The sequence below is a fragment of the Armigeres subalbatus genome, chromosome 2 (genome assembly GCF_024139115.2).
Source record: "Armigeres subalbatus isolate Guangzhou_Male chromosome 2, GZ_Asu_2, whole genome shotgun sequence".
Classification (NCBI taxonomy): domain Eukaryota; kingdom Metazoa; phylum Arthropoda; class Insecta; order Diptera; family Culicidae; genus Armigeres; species Armigeres subalbatus.
In genome coordinates this window covers 332,196,399-332,218,809 of record NC_085140.1, presented here as the reverse complement: position 1 = coordinate 332,218,809, position 22,411 = coordinate 332,196,399, and the positions used below count along the sequence as shown (strand labels likewise).

Sequence of the window (22,411 nt, the reverse complement as noted above, 5' to 3'; positions counted from 1 at the left end):
ATTTAGCGTATTTACAATCCCAGCAATTTTTTACAAAGGTCCTAACAATTGAAGACATGTTTGGGAAGTAGACTGATTGACGAATCTCTTCATATGTGAGTTTCCAACTTCTATGATTAAAGTTGTGACTCTTACGAACAAATTCGTCTTGGTCTTTTTTAGAAATTAGATCTGGTAGCTTAAGATTACAGAATTGTACTCGCATTCCCTTGAAATGTTTATTTAGAATTTTAGAGCACAATTTTGCAATATTAGGTGGGGCAAAGATTCCATTTGTTATTTTTGGAGATAAATGAGCTTTAAGAATGTTTAATAGTTGTTCTTCGGTATATTCCTCCTGGTGGAATACATGTCTACTATAACCTGAAAAGATAAAATAATAAATGTGAGGGGACTTTCTTCTATTATTGGTAATATGAATGATGAGCTGATGTCTGAATTTATTTATGATTTCCGGCCCATATATAGGATCGTTTTCATGTACTTCGTTTTCTAAAATGGTTTGTAAATTTATTTCAGATTCATCCACGCGAGGTATTCGAGATAATCCATCGGCTACCACGTTTTGTTTTCCTTTCTTGTAAACCAATTGGAAATCGAATTGCTCCAGATATAACCGTTGACGAGTTACTCGTCCTGTTGCATCTGTTAATTTAATTTCCTTCGTCAATGGCTCATGGTCCGTGTAAATAGTAAAACTTCTACCATACAAATATAATCGAAATTTCTTTGCAGCGAAATAGATAGCTAAAAGTTTTTTTTTTCGCAGTTGCGGAATACTTTTCCTCTGCTTTTGTCAGTGTTCGCGAAAGGTACGCAATTGGTCTTTCGTGTCCATCTACCATTTGCGTCAGTACTGCGCCGATAGCATAGTTTGATGCGTCGGTAGTTAGTATGAACGGTTCGTTAAAGTCTGGATAACTCAAGAGTAGTGTTGTACTCATGATATCCTTTAACTTAGCGAAGGCAGATTCATATTCAGGATTGGTAGTAATTGATTTATTCTTGCCACGAAGTTGGCTAACAAATCTTCTGTAGTAGGAGATTGTTCCAAGAAACGACTTTTGATGTTTTCGGTAGAGGCCAATTTTTAATTGCCTCAACTTTCTTTGGGTTCGGTTTCACCCCGTCTGTAGAGACGACGTGTCCAAGGAATTCTACTTCCTTACGAAGAAATTCAGACTTATCCCATTGTACCTTAACCCTTAAATGCGCAATGTTGTTTTAAAACAACAAACCGAAAATACGTTTAATGTTAATAATTTCAATGGTTATTTACGTTAAAAATATTTCCGACGATTTCTAAAAAAATCGCCTTGCGCCTTTAAGGGTTAGGGTTAGCATCTTTAAGGGTTTGTAAGATTTTCTGAATGTCCTTCATATGCTCGTCTAAAGAAGTTGAAAAGATAATGATGTCGTCCATATAGACGAAACATCTTATCCCCAGATGTTTTCGTAGAACAGCATCCATTAAACGTTGGAATGTCGCGGGCGCATTCTGCAACCCGAACGGCATTCTCAAAAACTCGTATTTTCCATTATCGACATTGAATGCCGTCTTTGGAATATCATTCAACTCCACCTCTACCTGGTGAAAACCACTGGCTAAATCGAGTAAAGAAAAGTATTGTGCTTTTCCGAGGCGATCCAAAATCTCGCTAATCTCGGGTATAGGATATCTATCTGCTGGCGTTAATTTATTCAGTTTCCTATAATCTACAACTACGCGATATTTCTTTATACCTGAATTATCCGTTTTCTTTGGGACCACCCAGATCGGGGAAGTCCATGGAGAAAAGGATTCTCTTATGATTCCAGTCTCCAACATTTTCTGAATTTGCTCACTTACCTTTTCCCGTAGATGGTATGGGTACTTGTAAGTTCGTTGGTGAATGGGGTTACTTTCACCGGTTTCTATTTTGTGCTTTACTTGATGGGTGAAATCCAATTTCTGTCCATCATGGAAGAAAACACTCTTGAAGGGCCGAAGAGTTTTGGCTAATAATTTAACCTCTTCTTTATTCAAATGTTCTGCAGGGAAGTTAAGCTGCGGAAAAGTTTCATGTTGGTTGAGAAAGAAACGTTCATTCTCAAAAGGTTTTAATCTCTCCAGTTTGGCTTGCCTAGTAGTAAACAAGTGTACAGTGGCATGATTATTTCTAGCCGCATAAAGGCCAGGTCGTAATGTGACACCTGTCGTCAAATTAATTTCTTCCTCAATGAGAAATGCCCCGTCTGCAGTAGTCGGTATCTCTATGAGGGTTTCCGTTTGTTCCTGAAAGTTCATGGAACTTGGGTAATATTTATCTAAAGGATATTTTATATTTCCAATCGAAAGTTCATGGCTACCGGTATCGATTTTGGCATTCATAGTAGCCAAATTTTCATATCCGATAAGACCGTCAAAAAAGTTATGGAATTTGAATACGTGGTACGGTAGAGTTTTATCAAAGCTTCTAGGAAACATATTGACTTGCAATACTTTATCAATAACAAATGTACCATTTTGATTAGTCACTATTGCGGGTCGATTGGTTTCCTGGCACTTTAACACATGCTCCGGATTAATGTACGATTTATTCGCTTCAGTGTCTATCAAGAAATTCAATATCCCTTTATTAGACTTGTAGCGAATAAACGGTATAAAATTGTTTACGTTGTTTGGAGATCGTCTTCCTCTAAGTGAAAATTTGACACGTTGGGTTGCATCGTTCTACCTTGCACATTGTCATCCTCATCGTCATCGTCGTTGTCATCGTTATCTACGTCTACTTCGTTCGCGTGGAACTCTGATTTAAATTGTTGTTTTTGCATCGGATTCCTATATGGGGGTTTTGAATTTGTATGCTGCTTAGGGGAGCTACTCGAGGGGCCGTTGCTTTTGTTGGGAAATTTGTTGAATTGAGATTTCGCGGGTCTAGATCTAATTTCCGCGTTCTGGTTTATACACACTGACTCGTATGCATCTTCTAACGTTTTAGGCTTGGATAATCTAATGATAGCGGATAAAGGTTCTCCGATATTGTCAAGATATCGAGTAACGGTTAGTATATCTATGATTTCCTTTCCTGTGATGGGATTGGAATTCAAGTTAGATTTAAGTCTTGTGTTAATCTCCTTGCATTCGTTAAAGAATTTCAGGTGACTTTTATCACTTTTCTTAATGTTAAACAGTGTCGACACATTTGTCGCAAAGTCAAATCGATCACCGTATTGTTCTAACAGGATCTGTTTGATACCAGCAATGGTATCAGGATCGCCATTTGCGCATACAATCGCGCGAGCGTCTCCTCTTATTTTATTTTTGATCGCTCTAATGTACATAGAGCTTAGTGAATCGGGCTGGCCGTTGGCCCCCTTTATCTTGAACATTTCATATAGCTCGTCTACTTCCCGTAGCCAGCTTGAAAGTTCTTTCTTACCACCGGAAAACTCCGATAGGTTCTTGATGGGATCGGGGATAGTAAATTTACTACTGTTCCCCGATGTCATCAATGCCTTGTTGCTCAATTTCAGCCTTCAGCGCCTCAATCTCTGACTGCCTAGTCTCTGGCATTGTTTAGTGGATTGTTTTATAAAAGATAATAAAAATGAGTTACTCACGTAAATGATATCCACATCCGAGGGGTTTGATGATCACGTTGTTGCAGGTTCGCGTGCGACGGGATTTTTACCACTTTTTAAACACCTCACGATCCCGCTCCTGACACCACTTATGGGAATCGTGATACGGATTCACTTTTAAAAAAAGACTTAGTAACTCTAAAACACTTTTATTAATAATACTAACACAATACAGCACCACCGGTGATTGTCCAAAGCTGCCAAAGGAAAGAGAACGCGCCACGCGTTCGCGGGTTATTTATAATGTACAAACTGCTGATCTAGCAGTTTGGGTCGTCCACGTTGTCTGACTGCAATTGGTGCACCTGAGTGGCACGATGTTCCGATGTTTCCATAACGTAAATAGTACCAAATTTGAAATTTCCTAGCATTCCGTTGTACCGCGTTTCCAGAAAATCAAAAAGCTCTTCTAGCTTCCAAATTCTCTCGCGCTCGCGAAGCAAAGAACGTTCTAGATCAACAGATCAACGTGCAAACCATGTGTTGGCAAAGGCGAGCGCATGTGATTACGTCACGGAGTCGGTTAGTGACCATCCACCTGGGGAAAATCCCAACAAAGCCTCTTTAATAATTTTCGGGAAAGATCGGCAGGTAAAGTAGGCTGTAATCCGAATGGATTAATTGCTTCCTGCACTTCGATCGTTAGGAGGGGGAAATGCGATCTAGGGACTTCGTGAGGTCAAAACCGAAGGCTAAGAATTAGGACAATCTTACATTTAATCTGAGGATTCTTGACTGTGACTCGTTCACTTTGATCTGGATTGTGGAAGAGGCAGGAGTTGTCCGATTTAGTTTCGCGTCGTGAGGTGATTTGTAAGGTAGAACAATAGTGACATGGATGCCCCTTGAACTTACTAATTCAAGTTAAAACTTCTCTCTCATAGCTAAAAAGTAAGTCGATCGAACTATCGTGCGATCAATCAAACGTGCTAGCAGTAGGTAGTGTGCGAGTGTGGAGCGTAAAACAGGTAAATCACGTGCTATATAAGGTGCTTCATAGTGTGATGGTAATAGCGTGGGAAACACGTTTCTTTCCCAGAGTTGTGGCAAGTGTGCCGGAGACTCGTCACCTCACAGGTTTTAGCCAGCGACTACTCCTGACCCCACCTTGCAGCTTCAAAGTTTCCCGGCAGTCCACTTTGCCGAAAGGGGCCGCGATCGACATTTTCGCGCCCAGGCAGGGCGAAGGCAAAGCAAGTCAGCAGCAACTGCAATCGTTTCCCGCTGTCGGTGACGACCGAGAGCGCAGCAGCAGCAAAGTCCACATCTCGTTGGCGAGGCGCCGTCGGCGCATGAAGTAATTCCGTAGCGTAGAAGGAGGAACCGCAACAGAGCGCGCACCACGACCGCGGTGTAAGAGACCAGCATCGTTTAGATGAGCCTTGGCAAGCGTCGCCATCTCCGTCCGTGGAGTACGTGCGTAGGCGTCGTCCGCTCACCAGGCCGCCTGCGGCACCGCACCGTTCGTCGACCGGTCAACAGCATCGTCCGGCAAGCAACCAACAGCAGCGTCCCCGTCGTGGAGTACAACGGCAACAATAATACGAATGGTCCGTAAGTAAACGCATGCATGCAAATAAAACTGCCCAAGCGCGCTTGGCGAAGAATATTTTTTGATTTGCCTGCTCCCAATTTTGGTTGGTGATGCGTGCCCGTGAGAGGCTACTTTTTGATTTAGCCGATCCGACAGAATGTGAATGCCCACACCGCACAATATTAAGCACGTGATAGGAGAATAGAACGATAGTGGAAGATAAAGAGAAGCGAATAGAGTTAGAGGATAAGAAGGAAGAAGAGAGAGTTTTTGAATTATAGAATGTAGGCCTACGAAAACCATAAATCGACGTTTATGATTTGAACGGTTTAACCATTGTGTTTGAGCTGGAATAAAATGATATAAGGTACCACAGACAATCCGACTTGTTTAGTTCACAGAAACGAGAAGAGGTAATGTAGAGGAGGTTTCCATGTCACCCGGTTTCGTTATTTTGTAGCATTTTCTTTTTGATTGTTTTACTGGGGAGGTTGGCCCTGAATCCAACCGACGGACACTCTCCATTTTTTTCAGATTTTGGTCGGGGTGAGCAGTTGAAAGCCAACCGATGATGATAGACGAATCCAAGTAAAAATAAGAAGAAGACACACGACGGTGTTAACTTTGACAGATCCTACAGCTCAGCATAGGGAGATCATTTTAAAATGCTTATAATAAATTCTAGACAAAATGTAATTAAAATCTGATTGATGTATGATACGGAAAAAGTTCCGAACTGTATGATAGATACATTTTTGGAAAATATTCAAAAAAATTGAGATAAGCTTTGAGATATGTAATTCAGAACTTTTTCCGTACCGCACATCAATCAGATGTTAATTACATTTTGTCTAGAATTTATTATAAGCATTTTAAAATGATCTCCATATGTTGAGCTGTAGGATCTGTCAAAGTTAACACCGTCGTGTGTCTTCTTCTTATTTTTACTTGGATTCGTCTATAACAACTGTAAGCGGATATTCTGCTTTCGACTACACTCTTAGATCAGTTTACCTATTTATGGGTACTCAATTCACCCATATTTAGGTAATCTGTATTATAGGGTAACCGGCGGTAATGTTGGCCCTGGATGTAACATTGGCTCATCACGCAAATTAATCAATATTTCAGCGATAATACGTCGATTTCCCTACAGATATTAATTACTGCTTCTTTAGAAAAGTGTATCAAACATATATCTGCTTCATAACTCTAGATTTATACACTTCTTAAACTAATAAAAGCAATTATGTTGCGTGAAAAATCACTTTGACTCGGTTTTTTAGCAGCCATGTTTCGTTGACTTATGCAGGCTGGCTGTACTAGAGTTTTTCTTTTGCCCAATAAAAGAGTTTTCTGAATGAACATACCTGCCTTCGCACATCAGATGAATGGATACCAACCACATTATGTCAGCTATCATTTTTATTTCACAATTTCTATAAGTATAGCGACATTATCAACCAAAACTTTTCTGGACAATACTGGGGGCACCCGTAGTCAAATGTTGGCATGCGCTTTCGATTGGAAGCACTACGTTAGTATAGGTGAAACTCTAAAATCCAAACATTCTCACCAATAACCCGTACTGGAGAAAATAACCGAAAGCTGCAGATAGAATATCCGATGCTTGCGATTGAGATGCTGAGAATTTTTGTAAACACAGGTTAATCCACTCTGCGGTTAAGTTTCATTCACACATTACATAACGCTAAAATCAACCCACGCCAAGCCTCTAGTAATGCTTAATGTATTGTAGGGTTGTGAAATTTTTAAAGTCCTTAACACTCAGACAAGTACCCTCCCACAACCTAAAACGTCATGTAGTTGGAATGGGCCTTATGATGCTTTTCTGGAAACACGATATAATCGCTTTCATTCGCAGAACATACCAAAAATAATTGCCTACCTTACGGCTTCCAAACATGATTCAAGCGAAAGCGATTTAAGCATCAACCTTTTGGGTTCGATACACCATTTTCTTCATAATTTCGCAAATAAATGATTCAATTAGTGTATGAATATCTTCTTTCGCACGAATCCTACAAACATTTTCTCATTTAATAATGGAAAGATACAATGGATCGTATATTTCATTAGATAAATTTTCAACGTCATTTCATGTGAATAATTTCAAGTCAAATTACTTGACAAATACCTTCATCATAATTTAGATCTACTTATTGCTTGCAAAAAGTATTTTGATCTGTAAAATGATACCGAAAAAGTATTCTTTCAACTCGGGAAGTTGAAACACGTGAGAGATTTGAGAGGATTCACAACAGCTGATCGATATAGAGAGGAGTGGAGTCAAACGCACGTAACAATCATAAAACTTCAATGCAGGCAGAGTTTAAAACAAGCATCCAATAATTGTATTTATGAATAATTGTGTAATAATATCAGGTAGTTGGCTCAGTTATAACTGTTTATGCACAGTACAAAGCAAAGAATTGCCTAGAATAAGTTTTACAATTGGCTTTCTTCAGTAGTGCGTTATGCATCATCCCCACCTAAACCATTGTTTACGTTTTGGAAAAAAAGTTTCTTTAAGAGTATCGCGAGAGCGAGAGCAACACAACTGCCATGGTTTCAACAAGCAGTAAATCTCAAAATTATGCGGCAGCCAATAATTAACGTATGCAATTTGTTTGAAGGCACAACATGAGGGCTAGAACATGTAGCCTTTTTGCAATTGCAATTTTTAATACAGTTTTCATATTTCTAAACTTCTTCACTTGCAAATATGGTAAATATTTGGGAAATAAATGATTCATATAATAGTATTTTCGTTAGCATGTCCTTGGTAAGCGTGCTATTGGGGGAATCAAAAACGCACTCTCACAATCCGTGTGGTAGTATTTTACATGCAACCAATTAGAATTCACGCTCAATCAGATGATTTGATTTTCTCTATTTGTTTGCATGCTGCCTTTATTCAGCGCAAGCAAAATGACTGGTACTACAAACAGCAACCCATCTTTATCTTTCGTATGTTCGAAATCAACAATCACTCGTCCCAAGTGGGCTGAAAAATGATCCACCTGATAGGGACAAGGATGCCGACATTTTGTCAATTTCTCTCGAGCATTTCGCTGGTTTTAATGAGATATTGCGGACATTCATCGCCGTTTTTTGCTATTTGGCGTCAACACCAAATGTAAGCAAGCCGGCTGGTGGAATAATTTTGGTTGGAAATGCAATATATGAAGATTTATAACGATAAATGTGCTCAACCGTAGCATAATGGGCCAAGGTTTGAGCCGTTACCCCTAGGTGAAATGTACTGAGAAATATCAGTGAATTTCACTCATATTGTTGGAAAAATGCTTTTACTAATATATGGGTAAATCCATTCACTCATATTTGGGTGAAAAAATTAGTCTTGTTTGTTTTCTTTTCAACGAAGGTTTGAAAGTTTCGCAGAAAATATAATTTCGCACTATTTCGGAAAACTATGGTAAGTAATTTATTAAAATCTAATGAGTGTTCTTCTTGTCCTTAATTTTAATTATATTTATAGATACCGCTAAAAACGCTAGGGCACACTTTCGACATCATCCTCCCGCAGTTCCCGGAACCTCGGAACAACAACTCAATGTTGAACCTCGGAGCAACGATTGAATAGCAAAAGCGAACCGCGAGTGTGGTGTGTTAAATTAAATTGCGATCCGCTTTTCTTCGATGTCGCAACAGCCATTACACATGCCCGAGTCCCGTCATCAGGATCAGGTAAGCTTATGATGATGCACGATTCCAACATACTATGCCATTATTTCCGTTATCCTTACAGAAACTCCAACAGCTGTGGAACAACAGGCCACTCATTAAAGGGTTTGGCGCTGCTAGCTTTGCAACCCGGTGGAAACTTGTTTCATTATCGTCTGAGCAGTTCGTGGAAATGGTGGTGCTTCTCACCAATCGCCGGCATCTAAACAAATACAGCTCTTTAGCTGTAGTACCCCGCAGGATTCTTCCCAGATTGTTGTCAACCTATAACTGGTGCCAGTGAAAAATCGAAGCAACAAATACCGTTCCTTCCGGCCAATGTCGAAACAGAAGACAGGACTACTATCGGAACAATAGTATTAACGGTGTTTCGGACGAGGTTTCGGCTGGCGTTATTTCCTTCACGGCTATGAAGATGCTCACAAGGTCATCGGCTGGTATTGAAAATTACCCTCACGCCCTAGTCGCAAATTGGGCTTTCGTGGGGATAATTCATCAACAAAATCCCCAACACGACATAACGGACTTTGCAAGACACGGATCTTAGAATGCGGAATCCACCTACTGATACTCACTGAATTTGTAGTAGACGCCGTACTTGCCAGATGCATTTGAGGTAAGTTTTGATCATTTTAAGTTGATCAGTTTAAGTTAAGAAATTTTCCTCATAAGTTCCACGAAAGTGCTAAGTTTTTTTTCCATTGGACATAACGATTTGAGCCGTTACACAAGTTGGGTTTAATTCTTAATGTGTGACAAAAAGTTCTCTTGTCGACAATTCCATAAATGAACTACATGAACCTCTTTTCTACTAAGAACATATTCTCTTTACAGCACTGTCAACATCGTGATCCATGTTCGCCAGTACCATAAAGTGCCTGCCACCTACAAGCATATTCCTGATTCGAGAGTTCAGCAAATGGCAGATGGCCCCATCAACCACTTTTTCAAGTGTTGGTGCAGCACTCGAGGCAGTACCATCTTATGTCCTATACATTTAATTTTGGTATAAGCTAGTCAAATAAATTATAATTTCAACTTTTATGTTTCAATAAATTCATATACTTTTCCAAGAAATCGGTTTATTTTTATTCAAATAAATATAAGAATATTAAAAATGTTTCAAACAAAACAAACACTAAAAATTCACCCAAATTTGGGTGAAATTTACCAAAAATCGCTCCTCCTATAGGTTTACCCATAAATAGGTAAAGGGCATTTCACCCATATCTAGGTATGTGCACTTTTTGGTGATTTTAGGTACTGTTCACCTATATTTGGGTAAACTGAAGTAAGCGTGTAGGTTGTCTTTGTTCTTATTAACGATCGATCGTGTTTTGAATGGGAAGTAATTTTTCTTTGGAATCCCTATAGCCTGTCGATCTTCGCGCTTCCCTTCCATTATTGGAAAATAATAACCCTTTCCCCTGAAAGGTCTTAGGCCGGGCAACCCTAAAACAGGTGGATGGTCTCCATTAGGAGTGGCGCTTAAACCATCCGCTAATCCTTTCGGAAGGCGCGGACGGATCGTACGTTTATAAGTGTGAAGTGGAGACGCCCACCGCAGCCGTTCGGCTACGGAAAGGTCCGGCAGGGACGCAGGTAGCATTGGTTCGGCTATCTGTAGCGGACGCCTCCAAGGTAGTCAAGTTAGGGAGCGTCATGGTGGGATGGTCTGTGTGTCCTATGGGAATATACGAGCAACTCGAAGTTTGCTTCAAGTGCCTGGAACCGGGGCACAAGCAATAGGACTGCAAAGGCCTTGACAGAAGCAAGCTCTGCCGATGCTGCGGATTGAAGAGACATACGGCACAATGCTGCACGAACCCTCCCAATTGTTTGATTTGTTCCAGCAAAGCTGTGAACAGCAAGCACCTCATGGGGGGTACGAAGTACCAGGCGTTTAAGCGTGCTGCAAAATCACAGTGCAAGTAACGCAGCTAAACCTGAACCACTGTGATGCAGCCCAGCAACTGCTGTGTCAGACAGTTGCTGAATGGGGGGCGGATATCACCATCATAGCGGATCCTTACCGGGTACCCGCCAGGAACGGTGATTGGGTCACCGATGGGTCTAAAATGGCGACGATATGGACAACGGGGAAATACCCAGTCCAAGAGTTGGTGTCTTCGACACACGAGGGCTTCGTCATTGCCAAAGTCAACGGGGTCTTCTTCTGCAGCTGCTATGCGCGTCCTCGATGGTCGATCGAGCAGTTCGGTCATATGCTGGATTGTTTGACGGCTAACTTGATGGGGCGTAGGCCGGTGGTGATAGCGGGGGACTTCAACGCTTGGGCCGTGGAATGGGGAAGCCGTTCCTCGAATCAACGGGGGTAGATCCTGCTGGAATCACTGGCCAATGTCAATGTCGGTACCAAAAGTACTTACATCTGGAACGGGGCCGAGTCGATTATCAACGTTACGTTCTGGAGCCCTGGCCAAACGAGTAGTTCGAACTGAAGGGTAGATGATGGCTACACTCACAGCGACCACCTGGCGGTTCGCCACAGTATTGACTATACGACCAGCATTCAGCGGATGGAAGAAGGGGCGAGGCCTAGCCCTCGTATGTGGAAGATATCGTACTTCGACGACGAAGCGTTTAAGGAAGCGCTCCGCCGCAAGCACAATACTCTCGGTATGAGCGGCGAGCAGCTGGTAACAGTACTCTCGCGTGCATGCGATGCCACCATGCCTAGGAAAGTCCACCCTAGGAATGGGAGGCCACCGGATTACTGGTGGACTCAAGCGATTGCGAACCTGCGCCGCGCCTGCCTACGGGCAAGGAGGCAGATGCAGCGAGCACGCACAGAAGAGGAGCGTGTTGAACGACGGGTGGCGTTCGTAGCTGCTAGAGTCGCTCTGAAGACTGAGATTAGATTAAGCAAAAAAGCCTGCTTCGAGGGCCTGTGTCAAAGTGCCCACGCAAATCCATGGGGTAATAGGGTCGTAATGGCCAAGACACGTGGGGCGATGGCCCCTACAGAGCGGTCTCCAGAGATGCTGGAGAGGATCATCGCGGGGCTCTTCCCACGTCACGACCCAAGTCCCTGGCCTCCCTTTGTGGAGCTGCCAGGGGCCAGGGTGGCCGACGAAGGAAGAGTAACTGTGGCGGAACTTGCGGGGATTGCACAGTCCCTTAGTGTAGGTAAGGCGCCAGGGCCGGATGATATTCCGAACCTGGCCATCAAAGCGGCCATTGCTGACGCTCCCGAGATGTTCAGATCTGTTATGCAGAGATGCCTGGACGAGGGAGTCTTCCCTGAAGCATGGAAAAGGCAGAGCTTGGTCATATTGCCAAAGGCGGGAAAACCACCGGGGGATTAGTCGACATATAGACCAATATGCCTGCTTGATACGGCGGGGAAGGTGCTCGAGAAGATCTTGATACGCACGGAGGGTGCGGATAGTCTATCGAGTAACCAGTTTGGCTTCCGAAAGGGTAAGTCGACCGTAGACGCTATCTTCCCAAGCAACCAGAAATTCGGATAAGAAGGGCTATTTTGGCTTAATCAGCTCTCATTTCAAGTAATTTTTTGTATGTAACGGAAATTTAAGTGAACTTTAAAGTTCCGTTAAGGATGCTTGGAACTTGATGTGAACCATAGTGAACCAATTAGTTCGGTTAAGAGAAAATTTAAGTAAAATCTGAACTTCTGGTTGCTTGGGTTGTCGGTTACCAAATCCGCGGAGATAGCTATCCAGCGTAAGAGGAGGGGAGTTCGCTATTGTGCAGTAGTGACTCTCGACGTGAGGAATGCATTCAATAGTGCCAGCTGGGCAGCTATTGCAGATGCGCTCCTGCGTCTTGGAATTCCCGAGTACCTGTACAAGACTCTCGGAAGCTACTTCCAGAATCGAGTACTGGTATAAGACACGGAGGCGGGGTGAAAAGCGTTGACATAACCTCAGGGGTTCCGCAAGGTTCCATACTGGGTCCGGTGTTATGGAGTCATGTACGACGGTGTCTTGAGGTTGAAGTTCCCGGTGGGCGTGGTAATCGTCGGCTTCGCTTACGATATTACACTGGAGGTCTACAACGAATCGATCGAAGAGGTGGAGTTGACTGCAGCCCACTCGATCGCAATGAATCGCCTGCTTTGAGCGTGCTTACAGCGGCACACTAGGAGTTAACTTTCTGAAATCAGTATGGCGAAAGGCATCTAAGGTTCGATTTCTCAAAATTAAGCACTTTCATCAAAAAAATATTTGGTAGGCATGGTAGTGGACACCTTCCTACATAATCGGTACCAAATAGTTTTTCATGAAAAGTTTCTTATTTTGAGAAAACCCGCGTTAGATGACTTTCGCCATACAAATTTCTGGCGGTTAACTCTTGCTGGCTATTTTGCGCATATACTATAGCGCCTGGATGTGACAGCGGCGGGTAAAAAATCAGCCACTGCCAATAATTCATTGTGGAGGAGTGGATGAATTCCAGGAAGTTAGAACTGGCTCAGTCGGAGCAACAAGCGGTGATAAGGACAGGCAACTGCGCGGTCACCTCTGAACGCTCCGTCAAACTCTTGGGGGTAATGATCGACGATAAGCTCACCTTTGGTAGCCACGTCAATTACGCCTGCAAGCGTGCATCTACAGCTATAGTGGCATTGTCCCGGATGATGTCCAATAGCTCTGCGGTTTATGCCAGCAAGCACAAGCTTCTGGCTAATGTCGCTTTGTCCATACTGAGGTATGGGGGGGAGGGGGGTCAGCTTGGGGCACGGCCCTGTGTATTAACTGCTACAGAACGAAGTTAGAAAGGCTCATGTGCCTAAAAGTTGCGAGCGCGTACCGTACCGTGTCGCACGATGCACTTTGCGTCATCACTCGACCTCGCCCGAGTGTCCGGTGTGCGCAGGTTTAGAAGAAAAAGGGGAACACGTGTTGTTCGTGTGCCCCTCCATTGCTTAGGAAGAAAAAAAACACACACACACATCACCTCAATTCGTCGAACTGAGTCGATTGGTATATAACGCTATGGGTCTCCGGGCCTTCTATAAAAAGTTTGTTTTTGGAGCGAACATATAGCCTTTACGTATACTTTGTATACGAGAAAGGCAAAAAGCATTTTGAAAGGTCAATAGTATCTAACTTTCGTTTAATTTCAGAGGCTCGCGTCCCTAAACCCCTTCTGGATGCCGCTGAGTGCGAGGAACGATCCCAACTGGGTTGTGGCGATGGCACCTGCTTACCAAACGAGTATTTCTGCGACGGATCTATCGATTGTCCCGACGGTTCCGACGAAGGCTGGTGCGACGTCGAAAATGATCCTAATGCAGCGGATCCGTGCGATCTGTCGGTTTGTGAGCTACCGGACTGCTTTTGCTCCAAGGATGGCACAATCATTCCGTCCCGCTTGGAGAGAACGCAGACACCGCAGATGATCGTACTAACGTTTGATGACGCTATCAATTTTGAGAATTGGGAACTTTACACACAGAAAATATTTACTCCTAACCGAAAAAATCCCAACGGATGCCCGATCCGAGCGACGTTTTTCATCTCGCATCAGTACACGAATTATCAACAGGTGCAGAAAATGTGGAATGATGGTCATGAGATTGCCATCCATTCAATTACTCATCGAGGTCCAGAAGAGTGGTGGTCCCGGAACGCCACCATCGAGGATTGGTTCGACGAAATGGTCGGACAGGCGAACATCATCAACAGGTTTTCCAATGTGCGAATGGAAGAACTTCGTGGGATGCGAGTTCCGTTCCTACGGGTCGGTTGGAACCGACAGTTCCTCATGATGAAGGAGTTTGGCTTCGTGTACGATTCGTCGATGGTGGCTCCGTTCTCCAACCCGCCGCTGTGGCCGTACACGTTGGACTACAAGATGCCACACGCCTGCAATGGAAACAACCAGTACTGTCCGTCCAGGAGCTACCCGGGCATTTGGGAGATGGTGATGAATCAACTGGAAGCCGGAGAGTACACGTGTGGGATGGTCGATACTTGCCCGCCAAATATGAACGGAGAGGACGTGTACAAGATGTTCGTGCACAATTTCAAGCGGCACTACCACACGAATCGGGCTCCGTATGGACTGTACTTCCATTCGACTTGGTTCCGGAAGCAGGAATATTTGGAAGCATTTTTGGTAATTATTAATTACTTTTGCTTTATACAATCTATTAACATTATCTTCCAATATTTCAGCGCTTCCTAGACGACATGCAGAAACAACCGGACGTGTATTTTGTGACAAACATCCAAGCCATCGAGTGGATCCGTAACCCGACGCCTCTGAACCAGCTTGGCCACTTCGACCCGTGGTACTGCCAACCGAAGCAACTGGACCCGAACGAGCTGGCGTGCAATCTACCGCGTACCTGCAAGCTGCACAGTCGAGTTCTGCAGCAGGACCGCTATTTGTTCACCTGCAACGAATGCCCCGCCCAGTATCCGTGGATAAGAAACGAGTTCGGGTTGGACTGAACCGGCGCTTGACATGGCTAGGGGAAGCCATCATCTTGGAACGACTGCAGCAGTATTGTTAATTATGCTTAATTTAACACGCATCACCGATTAGACAGTAAGGATCTCGCATTTTGTTTTTGGCTTTCTTTCGAACACAAATCCTAAGAAAGATTGATATAATTAAGTTTATTGTTTTGTTATTTTTTTTCTGTTGCAATATTTAATAACGTAGAGCGTAAATGAAATTGTTCATAGGAATTATTTTAGGTGCCAAAAATGCAGATGGAAAACAGCAGAAGCCGATACAGTTCTAGTTATAAGAAATTCATAAATAATTATTGAGTTCAATGATGGAATGAATCCACTTTACCCTAACAAATTTAAATTTGCAATTGCATTGCGAATGAAAAAATAATAATGAAAATTGTACAAACGTAGTCTACTGTTCGGAGCTACTTCTTTATCTTGAAAAATCAAAATAAATTAAATCTAAAACCTTGAACTGTGTCTTGATTTTTATTTTGTCCTGAGAAACCTCATAAGCAACACATTACTTACCCCTCCTGTGTAATGAAAGGATTCTGTATCGACTCCATTCCCTCCTGGGGACATATCAGCACAACCGACGTCCCCCGACACACGACTAGCCCCAGATGTCGCGTTTCCTCTGCCAGTTTGTAATCATCCGGATCGCGCAAAAACTCAACCGTATTGTCCAGCACCAAATTAAGCAGCGGATCGTAACCTTTCAACACGCCGGCCGCTTCTCGGCCGCCGGAAAATTTTACTCTGATCGTTTTCTCCAAATACTTGCTCAGATCCAGAATCGATTCCTTCCGGCGTTTTTCCTTGTTGTCTCCACCACCACCACCTCCACCACCGCCACCGCCACCAGGCCCTCCGCCACCACCGGGACCACTGGGGCCGGACTGAAATCATTCACCTTGTTGAATTCTAATTGTATGACAAGTTAAAATTTTTACATACCTTTTTGTCTGCCATTATGATGGAAGAAACTTTATTGAGCGTTCAATTAACTTCAATAAAAAGTTTAACCTTTAAACAATAAACAATAAACTTAATTAAACAATAAACTTAATTATATCAATCTTTCTTTCTAACGGAAGTTCATCCCACCTGTTAAATTAATAACTGTATCTTCCTTGACCTGAAAAATAGTTTTTAACTACCACTACTACGTTATTACTAATAAATTACAAATTACAAACCTATTACAACAAATTTAACGCACAAAATCATGAAAGAAGAAACGTTTTTCAATTTCTTGTTTTGTTTACAAACAAACCGCGGCAACTTTTGACACTTTAAAATAGTGCCCTGCGAATTTGTTTTCTCACGAAACCGCCAAGTACTAAAAAGCTAGGTTCCCTTTCGACTTCTGGAGTTGAAAAAATCAGATGCGCTCAGGATGATAAGCTTTATCGTTCTCTATAGAGTAAAATTGAATTTCGATTCTTCACTCAGAAATTAATTTATGCTATTTAGTTTAAAAGTCATTCTAACTGGCTATTCGCCTGGTTGACCCCAAACTTGTATTTGATCCAACAATACTGGGGTAGTATAAACTTAAGAAATTCGCTCTCTAGTATAAGTTTGGTTTATAATTGTTTAGTTTATTTTGCATTTGGCTATGGTTTGTAGGTTATGTTCATTTGTTTTTATATTTTTGCATTTCGAAAAGAAAAATCAAAATGATTATATTTTTATTAGTTATATACACTGAACATATTATACACGCTCATGCTACTGGTTTCACACGTGATTTTTCACTATTTGTGATTCATTGGTTATCCACAAACTTTACACGTTAATATGTGGTGAATAAATCCATTTATTTTACTGAGGTAAGAAAATGAATGTAACATCTATGACATATTATATTCACGTACGAATATGTAGCATTTTATCGGCTTTCGGACCAGAAATGCCTTTTGTTTCTTATGAAATGAAATGGAAATAGAATTTTGTTATTATAATATTCAACTAATGTTCTAATATATTTATAAGGCCAATAAATCACGATAAAATCCAAGTTTGTAATATAATCAACATTTTATTTAACCCGTAAATGCCCAGGACGAACTTTTAATTTTGAAAACCATATATCTCTGAGGTTTTTAGAGGTTTTTACTCGGAATTTTCACTAAAATCAAGGGGAATAGTTGTACTTTTAGGCACATGCAAACCCTCCCCCCTTTTTATGGTTGAGAAAACTAGGTGGCCCAAAAGCGTAATTTTAGGCAGTGATATATGAAACTGGTCATATTTGGAGATTTAATAGTCTGTTTAACAGCCCGTATGCACAGAGCTATTCAATATGATTCAATTGAATGCGATTTGTGCAAATAATGTAAAAAAACTTTTTTAAGGCCTCCAATACATCTGGCATATTGTGTTGAAGTTGCTCTGAATAAATAAAAATTTTATGTCCCTGAAGCATGAACTTCTAGTGATCCAACAAATCTATATAAATCCCTAGAGCCCGTGCGAATGTTTCACCATTAAAATATGTCCAACTCAGATGTTCTAGGTTCTCCAAATTATCCGGGAGTTGAGTTCAATTGGTGTACCATGCCAACTACGCCCGACATCAAAACGACAGCGACCCAGCGTGTCCATATAGGTCCTTAGTGGTCATGCAAATGCAAGGGGCACGACACTTCCGCTTTTATAGAAAAAATCACAAAAAACTCATCAAACTATTTTTGATTTTCAAATGTCCTATCAAATTCATCTAAGCGTGCATTATCATCATCTATTCTTTGATATCTGTTTCTAATCTTTAATATCCCATCCAAGAATATGCCAATTTTGGCAAAAGGCCTTTTCATGAGACGTTTAAAGACAACTGAGTTTGACAGGACATGAAATAATGGTGAAATGATACAAAAGAGATACACAAAAACAATCAAGAATCTTCAATGAATCCAACCAACTGTGCAGGAACCGAGACAGGAACACCTGAGGGGGATGCAGACCATTTCGTTCTTGCTTCGGTTTCTGTACCATTCGTTAAATTTACGGCATGATACATTTTCAAGTACATTTTCTTCACAATGCCCCATAGATCATCATCCATCATTCACCATCATCCGCACGATGCATTCAAATTGTTTTAAATACACAGCTCTGCGAATAAACGGTGTTCATCAAGCTCTCCCCGATCAATGGTCGGAAACGGCACAGGGGCCGGATCATCTAGGAATATCATAATATTGATCAGGAGCGAGGACATCGGTGACGAAGATGCATATAACCTCGATAACTTGTTTGTCAAAATCTGTAAAGGTTATTGTGTAGAATAATAACACAGACAAACAGACGTAACAGCTGGAACAATTTGTTTCAAAACCCATCGCCCAGTTATCTTACCACCACCTAACGTGCATGTTGTACAAAACAAAGTTTAGTACAACAATGTCAACAGAAGGCGCTAGTGTGAGATGCCAAATACAAAGGAATACGATGCGCGCGCCCCTGGATGTGAAACTTGCAAGCAGTTAAATATGAAACGACCGTTGAGCTCATGGTCGATGGGAATTTCTCAGTGTTACGTCTGTTTGTCTGTGATAATAACAAAACAAAACCAAGGATACTACACACAAAAAACAAACATTGTTCCACAGAATATTATGCACTTTACATTTGAAAAGTGCTCCGTATTTTCAGAAATGAAAATGAAATTGATCCATTTCAAAGTAATTTTCTTATTTTTAAAGTTTTTCTTTCCTGTTCCCATTGTAAAAATAAAAGTTCATCCATTCAACTAGAAAATTGTAGATCTGTCAAAACTTCTGAATTTCGAGGGAGAACAGGAAGAGCGAACATCGAGAACATCGTTTACTTCTGTTTACCTAGTTCCACTATGGACTATCAGATGGTAATAATTATAAAATTTATCGAGATGTACATATATTTATTTAGATTGTCATCTATGTTATTGGTTGAATTTGTCTATTTTTTATATGACCAGGGAATCAATATCCGAGCAACGCCTAACAATATACCCTTTGTCATCAACAGAGTTTGTTACTGACAAACGCACCTTGCAACAAGACTTTGTCAGAACCTGAACACAATATGACAAGAATCATTTGCCTTGCATGCTCTGATATTTCCGAGAATACGAGGCTATTCTTATAATCAGCGTTAGATTCTTGAATATTTCCATGAAAGTAGAAACTATGATAGCATAAAACCGAAATTTGCTCTAGAGAGGAATCAAAATAACGGAATGAAAAGCTAGCAACAAAATTGTCTTCTTTTTTGTCGTGGACAAAATTTTTCGGATCTTTGTCATTATTATCTCCGACAAAAACAAAGCTTTGTCGTTGGTTCTCTTTTGTCGTTTGTTTCGTATGCGCATAGACGAAAAATTGATTCCCTGTATATGACTATTACTTTCGTACAACATTTAGGACAATAACATGTGTTAATTATAAAACTTTTTTTCCCATTGTGAATAAAATTATGTTTTGTCCATTAATTTTTAGAAAAACTCCCGCAGTATCTCCTCTCTGCTCTCTCCATGTGCATCGTCGTTTTTGCGTCCCAGGTTTTCGCCTCTATTCGTCGCGAAACTTCTTGACTGCGAACGGCGACAACAGCTCCAAGTCGCGGTAAACTTTTAATTATCTCCTCAACCATGAGTTCCGGAAACGCCGAGGGAAAAGCGGTGCTAGGAGCAGTGAATAACCCACGGAATTGGAAAGGTAGGTCATAATATTATTGTGTAACAGCATGAAAATGTCAGACAAAAATACCTAACCCACTAACGCAATGGAACGAAACGGATATGGAAGCAGTAGGATTTGACTGAAAATGTATCTGTCCAATCTCGCCGTTTCCGTCGGAAGTTTCGTTGTATTGCGCAGTGTGCTTGACGTAATTTTACGGAATGCAAAGATTTAATGGAATGCGAAAATTTCTTTTTTTTTTACAGTTTTTTCCTCATATTGTTAAACCAAACGGCAAAACATCTTATGCAATGCACACCCAACAAGCGACTTTGCAGATTTTTTGGAGTCTACATGTTGATTTAAACTATGAAATAAAATAAACAAAATCTATTATTATTATGTAGTAAAAATGCGAAAGAAAATTTGAATGGGTAAGGGGTGGGTGGGAGTCTTTTTTTTTGGGTGGATGAAACTGTTTTTCTTTAATAAATCTATTCCACTCTTTTATTTACGATTTGATAATTTCTTTTTGACAGTTCTTCAATTTTGTTTTAAAAGTTCAAACTTTTAATTTTAGAATGAAATGCAACTTTCGAAACATAGCGGTTGCAAAAGTCAACGTACTTTTATTCTGAACATTTGCAACTCTCTACGAAAAAGAACCAACGCAACTTTTTATTTTTACCAATGGTTTTTTTAATTTTCTTAAATTCATTTTTTTAAATTCATTATTTCTTTCTGATTATATATGTTTGCTTGTCATTTGTCTTTACCATCTCCCGTTTGACCATCATTCTGACAGCATCTTGACAATATGCCACACGGAAATATCCCGAAATATCCGTATGATGTTTACTTTTCACCCACTTTCTCCAAAACAAAATTTATCCAGATGGGTGAAAAATACACATTATAGGCTAAATAATTTAGCGGTTCAGAGGATTTGGTAATAAACTAATATTGAAACAAAATATTTAAATTATATAACACAACACGTAATTTATTTATTGCTCTCCATACTCGTCTCCATAATAAAATATACATACACTCAAGACAAAATGGTCATTCGATTCATGTGCAAACCCACATGGATTTTTGCAATGGGGTTAAACTTATGAAAGGTATGTGTGAATTCAATGGATTGTCTCCAATCTTCATTTTCGTCAAATTCATTAGTGTAGTAAATGGGATTCATGAAGATGACACATACTATTGATAGAATCTATAAATGAAATATATTTATTTATCAAATCATTTCAATCGCTGGTTTTTGTTGTATATTTACTATTTTATTATGCAATTTACGTTTAGGAAAGAACGAACAATATAAACACAGAGAAATTTCAATGAGTGCAAGACGCATGTTTATTAATGAAAATGAAAAATAAAAGTGTAAAGCCCCAAACACAATGTCAGCGGAACGGCAACGGAAACGACAAATTTGACAGTTAGCCCAATTTTTTTGCTGTCAAATTTGCCGTTTCCGTTGCCGTTCCGCTGATATTGTGTTTGGGCCTTAACGCTAATGGTTAAACTTTTTGAATCCGATGAGTACTTTGATCCTCTGGATCAGCTACTGAGGAATTCGGAGCAATGGCAATTCGAAAGTATGACGACGAAACCGAAATTTGGAATACGGTGATTGTGCTTTGCATGATCTGCAAAATGGAAACACGTTTTTTTGTTTCCAGCATCCGGAGCAGGAGCTTTTTCTCCGGATCGGCAGCAACTTTCAGGACAGAAACATTGGACGATGGAATTCCGAATTGCTTCCTGTTTACCAGCAGCTAACTCCATCGGCGGATTTTCACGAAGCACTGTGTGAGTACAATTGTATATTATGGTCGCTTCCTTCATAATAATAATACCTAATTTACTTACCAATTCAAAGTAAGAAGCTATAGAATTGAATGCTAACTCGCATTTTTTCCAACGCAGTAGAAATGTGTGGAACAGCAGCAGCCGCAACTAAAATCTAAAAGCGCCATTTTTTGTTTGACTTGACTCCACCAGATCTGTTGGTCGGCGAATGCTCGGGGAACATTCAATGAAGCATTTTATTTAAGTCCAGCGCATATACAAGGTATGTGCCACAAGTATGATGGATATAAGGGACAAATAAAATCAATGAGAATGAAAATATGAGCCACGTATATGTCGTTCCACATACATTTAAGGAGTCAATTTTCTTGCGTGTATTATAACTTCAAACTAGCTATTTGATTTCTTTTTAACTAAAACTGCTTCTCAAGTCGAGTCAAGCTTCTGGATGGATATTCTCATTTCCTCAAGTCCAGCCGTCATTGGATAAAACAATTTCGGGACGGTGATAATCTATATGGGAAACACAAAATTAATGCCTTTAAAGCAAGCTTTGAAGTCAGGGATAATTGGTA

The 22,411-nt window shown here is 40.9% G+C and overlaps 2 protein-coding genes across 7 annotated transcripts in view; one reads left to right on the top strand and one right to left on the bottom strand.

Annotated features, from left to right (window-relative positions):
* Positions 1–15,817, top strand: part of LOC134212771 (chitin deacetylase 1) — an 86,207-nt gene extending 70,390 nt beyond the window's left edge. For all 4 annotated transcript variants that reach the window (XM_062690920.1, XM_062690921.1, XM_062690918.1 and 1 more), the window contains exons 5-6: positions 14,001–14,995; positions 15,055–15,817. In XM_062690920.1, the coding sequence (XP_062546904.1) occupies positions 14,001–14,995; positions 15,055–15,333 (1,274 nt within the window). In that variant the 3' untranslated portion in view covers positions 15,334–15,817. The remainder of the gene's footprint in view (positions 1–14,000; positions 14,996–15,054) is intronic.
* On the bottom strand, positions 15,487–16,626 carry LOC134212774 (U6 snRNA-associated Sm-like protein LSm7). Of its 3 annotated transcripts, XM_062690928.1 has the most exons (4): positions 16,545–16,607; positions 16,453–16,483; positions 16,303–16,371; positions 15,487–16,244 (listed from the first exon to the last, which is right to left on the bottom strand). In XM_062690928.1, the coding sequence occupies exons 3-4, from the start codon at positions 16,315–16,317 to the stop codon at positions 15,870–15,872; spliced, it is 390 nt and encodes a 129-aa protein (XP_062546912.1). In that variant the 5' UTR covers positions 16,318–16,371; positions 16,453–16,483; positions 16,545–16,607; the 3' UTR covers positions 15,487–15,869. The 3 variants fall into 3 exon arrangements, with proteins under 3 accessions (XP_062546912.1, XP_062546913.1, XP_062546911.1); XM_062690929.1 differs by lacking the exon at positions 16,453–16,483 and having other exon boundaries at positions 16,545–16,626; XM_062690927.1 differs by having other exon boundaries at positions 16,303–16,392; positions 16,453–16,606.
* Positions 16,627–22,411: the final 5,785 nt, after the last annotated feature.